General features: G+C 34.9%; 2 protein-coding genes across 2 annotated transcripts; one reads left to right on the top strand and one right to left on the bottom strand.

Moving 5' to 3' along the window:
• Nucleotides 1–4,440: 4,440 nt before the first annotated feature.
• On the bottom strand, nucleotides 4,441–5,529 carry LOC131625978 (uncharacterized). The gene is made up of 2 exons (XM_058896807.1): nucleotides 5,349–5,529; nucleotides 4,441–5,004 (listed from the first exon to the last, which is right to left on the bottom strand). Exons 1-2 carry the CDS (start codon nucleotides 5,476–5,478, stop codon nucleotides 4,622–4,624), a joined length of 513 nt encoding a protein of 170 aa, XP_058752790.1. The 5' UTR covers nucleotides 5,479–5,529; the 3' UTR covers nucleotides 4,441–4,621.
• A 1,912-nt stretch (nucleotides 5,530–7,441) lies between these two features.
• Nucleotides 7,442–8,500, top strand: LOC131626007 (uncharacterized). The gene has a single exon (XM_058896833.1). The coding sequence runs from the start codon at nucleotides 7,442–7,444 to the stop codon at nucleotides 8,498–8,500; it is 1,059 nt and encodes a 352-aa protein (XP_058752816.1).
• Nucleotides 8,501–9,440: the final 940 nt, after the last annotated feature.

The raw sequence follows: 9,440 nt of genomic DNA, 5'->3' as shown, positions 1-9,440 counted from the left end.
TTGAACAAAAATAAAATAATTTTTTTTTTTAGAAAATAAAATTTTAGTCGCAGAGCAACAAAATTCTAATTGAAATAAATCTAAAAACTCTATAATCTTCGGCAGTCCCCGGCAACGGCGCCAAAAAATTGATCGGTAAAATAGCAAGTGTACTATTTTGCCTCTGTAGTAATAAAGGGAAAATTCCCCGAATATCGATCTCAAGGACTGCGTGATATTATAGAGTTAGTAGGAATTCAATTAAACAAAAAGCCTTGGGGTTTTGGTTTTTATGAGTACGAATTAAATTGCAAATAAACTTAAAAAGGTTGATTTAGCCAAATATGAGTAACATGCCAGGGTAGGTGTGTGCATTAACATGTAACAATTCTGAACCCTTGTTTCATTAACAAAATTCAACTTATCAATTACCGATTCTTAAGGGTATTTGCTCCTAAGTCCTTAGTGGGCAAACCTTTGAACATTGAAATCCTAATCCCAAAGTCCTTCGAAATTAGTGATCAAATCAAGTATTATTATAATCAAGAACAATCCGGTTACTATAGGGTATCCCTAGTCCTAGGTGATATCTACTATAGTATAATGGTATAAAAACCCTAACAATGGATGTCAATCCTAATTGTCAGTCATAAATCAATCCAGTTGGTCCGACGAGGAAAGCATTAAAAACCTTATACCATTAAATTGAACATGAAAGAGAAATATGTTATTGAAATTCGGAATTCAAAATCATCACAAATGTTAATCAGGGACACCCCCTAGCATTGGGGGGTTTAGCTACTCATATCATCCAAAGAAATTACAAAGATATCAAATAAAGACATTACAATAGAGATGATGAACTTTGATCTTCAATGGCTTCCGCTCATGAGAGTTCTCTGTTCTTCTCCAATTGCATAGGCTTCCTTTCTCAATCCTCCAATTCTTCGTGTTGCAAAAAGATCCCTAATTCATCTTGAAAACCCTCCTAAATAGTGCAGACTCACTTAAGTTGTTTGGAAATCCCAAAAACACCCTTGCAGGCCAACCACTGAACTAAATAATAAAAATCACTGAAATCAGCGTCACCACCCAACACGGGCCGTGTTGAGCAACACGGGCACCCGTGTTGGCCCTCTGTTATTTATTTTTCATTCTTTAAGTCCCAGGCCTAGCAACACGGGCCGTGTTGAGCAACACGGGCACCCATGTTGCACCCCTGTTTTTCCTTTCTCTCAAACTTCGCTCACAACTCTCTTCCTGACACGGCCCGTGTTGAGAAACACGGCCACCCGTGTCAGGCCTCCTGAAACATGTTTTCTGAACTTCCTCGAAACTCCGAGTTTTGCACTGATTTACTCCGATTTCTCCATATCAGTCTGAAAACATTAAAACATACAACCAAAGCATAAAATGACGAATAAAGAAATAAAACACTTAATAACATAACTTAAAAATACTTAAAAACAACGGAAAATATATGTGTGAAAACCACTGATCATATCCAGATGGGATCATTGAACGGTTTATCATCTAAGGTTAGTCACAGTGGTTTGCTGTGCAGGGTTAGTCACAACAGGTTGGTTGTGCAGGGTTAGTCACAACAGGTTGGTTGTGCAGGGTTAGTCACAGCGGGTAGACTGTGCAGGGTTCCTGAGTCAATGAACGTTATATCTCATGGAGATCACTAAAGAGGTCATTGTTCAGATGGTTAGTCACAGTAGTTGGCTGTGTAGATTGTTGGTCACGACGGAGGTTCATGCGGTTGTAATCATGAATTGGTTATAGTGGATTAAGACCTCTGTTGAGAGGCAAATCACCTGAAGAAGGTGGACTGGAGGTAGCCTTATTCAGAAGGTGAACCTAGATAAAAATGAATTTGTCTTTTACTTTGTGCTCTATTCATTTTAACTTAGAACATTCAAACTGAAGTTCTGCAGAACTGTACTGAACAAGTCAGAAGTTCTGATATCCTTTAGAAGTTAAAATGAACATCTTATTGGTTATGAAGTTCTACATCTTCATGCTTCCTCAACATCAAAGCATAATCCAATAGATGATTAAATGAAATAAAGAAAAGACGTTAAAGAAAAAGAAAGGGAATTTTAATTGATAAAGAACACAATTCAATCCCCCCTTTCTTGTGTTTTTCTCCACCTTCAAATAATTCTGAAAAGTCTAGTAATCAGGTAGTCGATGTCTTATCGGATGTTATGTCATCCACTACTGAACAGATAATTACTTTTAGCAGTAAGTCAATAAAAGCAGTAAAGAACACAGGGAATTGTTTACCCAGTTCGGTGTACAATAACACCTACTCTGGGGGCTACCAAGCCAGGGAGGAAATCTATTATAAGTAGTGTTAATTCAGAGTTAAACTACCAGTTTACCCTCCTCACTTAAGACCTACCCAATGCAATTTCAATCTAGTTCTAGACCCGAGTTCCTACTCACTCCCCCTCAATCACAACAGTGATAACAAACAGAAAACTATGAAAAACAAATTGAAGACACACTCCAAACTAATCTCGATCTTGCTTAAAAGCTTCAATCAAGAGACATAGCACTTATGCTTAAAAGCTTAGAGTGACACACCAAATTACAACTCAAAAAACACCCTACTCCAATACAATTATCAAAGAGATAATTGTTTGGCTCACAATAAAACACTAACAAAAACGCATGTGAAAGTAAACCACAATGCACATAATTCTTCACGCAAAAATCTCCACTTCTAAAAGTAGGATTAGAAATCTTCTTATAGGCACCACTTGGGCCTTGGGCCTTCCAAACATAAATTAGGGTTAACCAAGTTAACCTAATTTCCACATAATCAGGGTGTTAACACATATGTTGTAGACGAGATCTTCTACTGATAACCATTCAGCAAAATATGTGGTTTCTTAAAATATAGCCTGAGATAAATAAGGAAACATAATAGCTAAATATAACAGCCACTGCTGTCAAATACTGATGTCATGACATCGAGCATGACATATAACTAAATCCTGTATTAGCTTAAACATAAACAACCTGCACATCATTACACATAGCATGTCATGACATTAGTCAAGACATCATAACACACAGGAATATTTTACCACAAAATGCAGCCAATTTGAAAACATCTTCAAATTCAAAGTTCGATTGACGCACAAAATTACCATTATCACTCTAATCAAAGTGAGACACAATCAAAATCATTGAAAATTTGTGTAAGAACATAACAAAAAAACATAACAAACGAGGAATGCAATTTTCAATTAGACTTCATTCAAATATCTATTGCATTCAATTTGCAAATAGCCAGCAACATTAAAACCAATAACGTAGAAAATATAAACAGCGTTAGCATCATCAAAACTTCAACGTAACAAAAAAAGTTAGCAACACTAAAACTAAAATCTAAAATCCTGAAAAAAACTAAAACCAACAGCAATATCAACACTCGTGTCGGGGTTAGAAGGACTAGAGTTGGTGTCTGGGTTTGTAAACAATCAAAGTTGAATAGTGTTGTAATGATTTTGTAGAATAGTTGGTTTTAGGTGAATAAGTGGTGTGTCTCTCACGAAGGTACATAATCCTCAACTTTGTATGAATGCTCCTAGTAACTCTCCCAACAAATGATATCTTGAGTTTTGGTTCGAGAAAGGGACCGACTAACTTGTATCAAATTGCCCAAGAAGAGGTGTCTCGTTGTCCAAGAAGAGGTAACAACGGTACAAGTGTGAGGAGGAGTATTGTGGACTCACACTTGAGGAGGAGTGTTAGAATAATAATGAAGTGTGAGTAAGTGGAAAATAGTTCCGCATTGGATAGAAATGTGGTGAGTTGAGAATATATAAGTTGGAAGAATCTACTCACATATTACCTTAAAGTTTTAGGTGGATAAGTGTGATATGTCTTTCGCAAAGGTGGATAATCGTCAACTTTATATCAATGTTGTTGTATTGGGTTGGATTGAACTCCCATCAATATTAGGCTTTTAAAAATTTTAAATTGTGATATACAAATTCTTGTGGTGAATGTATAGTTAATGCATATATGCTGTACTAGTACCATACTTGCAGTTGAACAGTGGTGTCAGGGCATAGTTAATGTTTTTGCTGAAATATTGCTGCTGAATTTTTCATATATAATCAATGACCATGTGCCTCTCATTAATCATACATTTTTCTCTATTTGCTGGCATATAGATTTTATTCACAAATCATTTACAAGATCAATGTTTTTTCATCATTAATTGTATTGATTTTCTAGAATACACATACTCTTTGTAATTGGTTTATTTTATTTAAAAAATCAATGTATCATTTTAAAAGTTATATATAAAACCAATAATAAAACATATATTTTTTAATTAAATGATACTGATATTCCTCAACCATACAACATATATCTGCTTTAAGACTCAGAAAGCATATGAATATATATTATATACTAAAATTTCACAAGCACACATGATACATCATTACAACTATGTTGCATTTGTCAATAGCTGCATATATGATACAAACACCATTACATCTATAATTTTATAATGATTATACATAACAAAACAAGACTATATAAAAGTCTATTGCTCCCTATAAACTTTATTACTAAAGTGATTATTCTTCATCACTTGAACAAACATGATTAATTAAGGTATTCCAATGATAGGAACAAAAGGAACATAATAGCTACTTGGTGCCAAACCCCATGCTGGAGGAAGAGGAAGGTCAACAGTTTTGGATGAACCAACAGGTTTTGCAGCCTTACAATTTGTGTTTTTAGGGCATGATATCATGAAACTAAGAGGAGTAGAGATGGTGTAGGTGTTTTGTTCTTTTCCTTTGGTGATTTGTGAAACTTGGTTTTGTTTTTTGGTGTAAAGCTGAGTTGGTCCACCAAGAAGTTTTGCCAAACAGTTTGTAGAAGTTATTGTATGACATGAGGGAAGGTTAGCCTTGAAGGAACCATCTTTTTCTGTTGCTGTTATAGCTAGGGTTTTGACACCTTCACACTTCACTGAGACCTTAATATCTGAAAATCATTGAAAGAGGACAACAGTCAAGTTAAAAGATACGTATATTATATGGAAAAAACCGTCTTTGAGGACATGCAAGACGGATTATCGCACAGACCCTAAAATTTATCATAATTAAACCATAGTTGATTAGGGCCTTACAGCATTTTGGCACATTTATACCGTAAGTAAAGAGAGTCTCTAGTTGTTTTTTCATGATTAAACTGCGACTAATCTATACATGGTCTCCAAAAACTCTGATTCTCCAAAAACTTTAAACCATAGCGAAATAGAGCCATAAAACTAATAATAAACATTTACTCAAACCAAGAAAATTATGAGATAGTGAGTTAGCACAAACCAGATAAATCGTAGTTGTGAGTGCAGTCAACACAAGAGACTTTTCCCTTTACTATTTGGCATGATGATAGGTCAAAACTAGCAAGAATTAATGCAAAGACAAGAGCTGTGATAACTTGAGTATAAGCCATGATTAATAAAGAAAGAAAAAGCTGATAAGCAGAAGAAAGAAATTGAAGAAAAGATGATAAGTGTGGAGCTTATAAATATACAAGCAGCAATAGACTGAATATGAGTATATTAAATATAGGGACCCTTTTGTATAATTTAGTTGTTGGTGTGATCAGATTGCAATAAAGATGCCTTTCAATAGATATTACTATTATCATGCATTGCATGAGGACTCACATTAATTGTTTGATAGGTCACACACAGTACATCTGTAAGCATTTACATATGATACTATATGCTTAGGAAATTTCAACCATATTGTTATATTGGTTGAAAATTGAATGTAGGATATTGTTGATAGGGAAATAACTGATATATACTTTGTGTTTAGGAAATTTAAACCATTGTTATATTTGTAGATATTTTGAATGTATGGTGTTGATGGGAAAGGAAAAACAAACACCTTTCTTTTTGGTTATATACATGTTTTTAAGCATAGTCTAAAATTTGTTTTCACATAAAGTAAATTTGAAATGAAAAATAAATAATATACACCGTCAGTGTAAAATGATTTTACACTCACAATCAATTAACGACATGTATTTATGATTTTACACTCACAACCAATCAACGACACGTATCCGACCAAGGTGAGAAAACCATTGTTAAAAATTGTTTAAGCATCCACAGAAGATGGCAGCGGCGAGAGGAAGTTTGATCCAACAGTGACCACAGTCTACAGCGGAGGTCGATGGCGGTTCTTAAGTCCGTTATGCTGAGTTTTTGGTTTTGGGGCACTTGCACGGATGAGCCAAATTCATTTTTTTTTGGCATGAATTGGATCTCAAGGGTTGCAACATTTAGAATTATAGTTATCTACTTATCTGTCACTTTTATTAGTGTGAAAGAATGAGGGAAGAGGAAGTAATCCTGTGAGAGAAATTTAGAGAGACTAGAGTAGAATTTTTTTAGGATTTATTGTTTTTGGAACTGGCAGACCTTTGTGATGTTTAAGAGAATTGGCAAACACCTCTAAATATTTTGAATTTGTGTGATTCATAAATTTAGAGTTGAAGAAATTGAAAAAAAAAATTTAGGTAGAAAATAGGGATTGAAGGCTATTTTTTTTATATCAACTTTTAATCTTTTGTAACGAATTTTGTATTAGAGTGAATCAGAGAGCTGATATCTCTACGAGAGTAGATCGATTTGATTGAACCTCGTATATAAATTATATGCATAATCATCTTTTATCTTTTTATTCCTCAGTTGGATTTGCTTACACTCTTGTAACGGCTTTTGAATTATAATGGACTAGATAGTTAATATATCTTCTAGAGTAGATTAGTTTGATTGAATTGTGTTGGAAACTTAACGTAAATTGAAAGGGTCATCCTATTTTTATTTGAGTTAATTTTAGTGGAATTAATTATTAATATTAATTAATTATTAATTAATAACGAGTCACTCATCAAAACCTAGTTTTGATTAACTAACTTCCTCCCACTATTTTCTCTCCACTCTCCCACTATTTTCTCACCACTTAGTTGAATCATTTACTTATTAATATGAGTCTTAAGCTTTTTGGTAACGTACGCCAGATTTCTAAATTTTGGAATCTTTCTTCTCTCTCTCTATTCTCTTCATCTCAGAATAATTTCTTTTTTCTTTATTTTTCGAGTGGCCTTGTGCGCCACAAACGTCTGAAATTGTTTCAGATACTACGAATGGCTTTTTAAACCATCTCTGAAGGTGTATCACTTTGACCGATTCTCACAAGTGCAAGTGACAATCGTAATTCCAAAGCGAGTTGTTTTATCCTGGAGGCGTTGTGTGTATTTTCGAGCTGCTTTGCATAATTTTGGCAGTACCACGCAACGTCTTAATAAAACGACCTAGTGCGCGACTCAGCCGATAATTTCCTCTGTGGCAATTTTTTTAAAACCGAAAAACAACAATTTTAAGACGTTTGCTGTAACTGCCATGTCGACTGAGGAAACTATAGGTAATACTGCGGCCGCTTCTGTGAATGACAAACCATTCAAGTTTGAGGGATCTAATTTCAAACGTTGGCAAGCTAAGATGAAATTTTTCTTAACTTTGAAAAAGGTTGCCCACATTCTGACTGAGGATATCCCTGTTGTTCCTTCTGGATCAACCGACCTAACTAATGGTAAGTCAACTGCTGAATCAGACGGAACTTCCAAAAAGTCTGATATAGACTCTGCTGCAAAAGCTAAATCTGTTGCAGATAACTTACAGCTCCGAAAAGAAATTTCCCTATGGCAAGAATTTGATTACATATGCAAAATCCACATTCTGAACAGTCTTGCTGATCACCTGTATGATTACTACAGTAATTACAAGACTGCCAAACAGGTTTGGGAAGCTCTGCAAAAGAAATATGACACTGAAGAAGTTGGTGCAAAGAAATATGCTGTAAGCCGCTACTTGAACTACAAAATGGTGGATGATAAGCCAGTGGAAGCTCAAAGCCACGAACTTCAGAAAATTTCTCATGAAATAATTACTGAAGGTATGCCTCTAAATGAACAATTTCAAATTGCTGTAATCACTAACAAACTGCCCCCTGGTTGGAAAGATTTCAAAAATGTGCTTTGCCCCAAAACAAAAGAATTTTTGATCGAGAGTCTGATTACTCGCTTCCGAATTGAAGAGGAAGCTCGGAAACAAGATCAGAAAGATGAAGTCTTAGTTGTTTCTAACAACAAAAAGAGATTTGGTGCGGTTCTGAAGCCTACTGGCAAACCACTAAAGAATCAGAACCGTAATGTTGTGAACCGAATTAAGAATGGGAATCCCTCTAGGGCCCCATCTGCTCCATTTGCCAGGCAGCAAACACCACCTCAAAGAAATGACGCTTCGGTTTTTACTTGCAACAATTGTGGAAAACCGAGTCATATGGCAAAAAAATATAAGAGCAGGCCTAAACCTGTTGTTGGCTCAAATGCTCAGATTAACATGACTGATGAGCCATTTGTTGCTATGATCACTGAAGTCACACACAGTTGGTGGAAGTGATGGTTGGTGGATAGACACTGGCGCCTCTCGTCATGTCTGTTATGATCGTGCTATGTTTAAGACATACACTAATGGTGAAGACAAGAAAATGTTGTTGGGAGATGCTCACACAACTAATGTTGCTGGAATTGGAGATGTTGAGCTGAAATTCACCTCAGGAAAGACTTTGATCTTGAAGGACGTCACACACGTTCCTGAAATTAGGAAGAATCTTGTTTCTGGTTTTCTTTTAAATAAGGCAGGGTTTAGTCAAACTATAGGGGCAGATTTGTACACCATCACTAAGAATGGTATTTTTGTTGGGAAAGGGTACGCCACTGATGACATGTTTAAGTTGAATGTTGATTTGAATAAAATTTCTCCTTCCTTTTACTCTTTGTGTGATTTTAATATTTGGCATGCTAGACTTTGTTACGTTAATAAGCGAGTTATTTCTAATGCAAGCGACTTAGGCTTAATTCCTAAATTAAATGTCAATGACACAAATAAATATGAATATTGTAGTCAAGCTAAAATAACTAAGACTTCGCATAAATCAATTATTAAAGAATCGGATCCCCTGGATCTTATACACTCTGATATATGTGAATTAGATTGAACTTTAACTAGAAATAATAAACGTTACTGTATCACTTTTATTGACGATTGCTCTGATTATACTTATGTATACTTAATGAAGAATAAAAGTGAAGCACTTGACATGTTTAAGATGTATGTAACTGAAATTTAGAATCAATTTAGTAAGAAGATTAAGAGAATCCGTAGTGATAGGGGAACTGGATAAGATTATGGGTTATTCAATAATTTTTATATTAAACATGGAATTGTACATGAAACGACTGCTCTATATTCTCCTGAAATTAATGGTAAAGCAGAAAGAAAGAATAGAACTCTTACTGAACTTGTTGTTGCAATTATAGTGAATTCTAGTGCTGCACCT

The sequence above is a fragment of the Vicia villosa genome, unplaced genomic scaffold, assembly GCF_029867415.1.
Source record: "Vicia villosa cultivar HV-30 ecotype Madison, WI unplaced genomic scaffold, Vvil1.0 ctg.000253F_1_1, whole genome shotgun sequence".
Lineage (NCBI taxonomy): Eukaryota > Viridiplantae > Streptophyta > Magnoliopsida > Fabales > Fabaceae > Vicia > Vicia villosa.
This window is presented reverse-complemented; position numbering and strand designations above follow the sequence as displayed.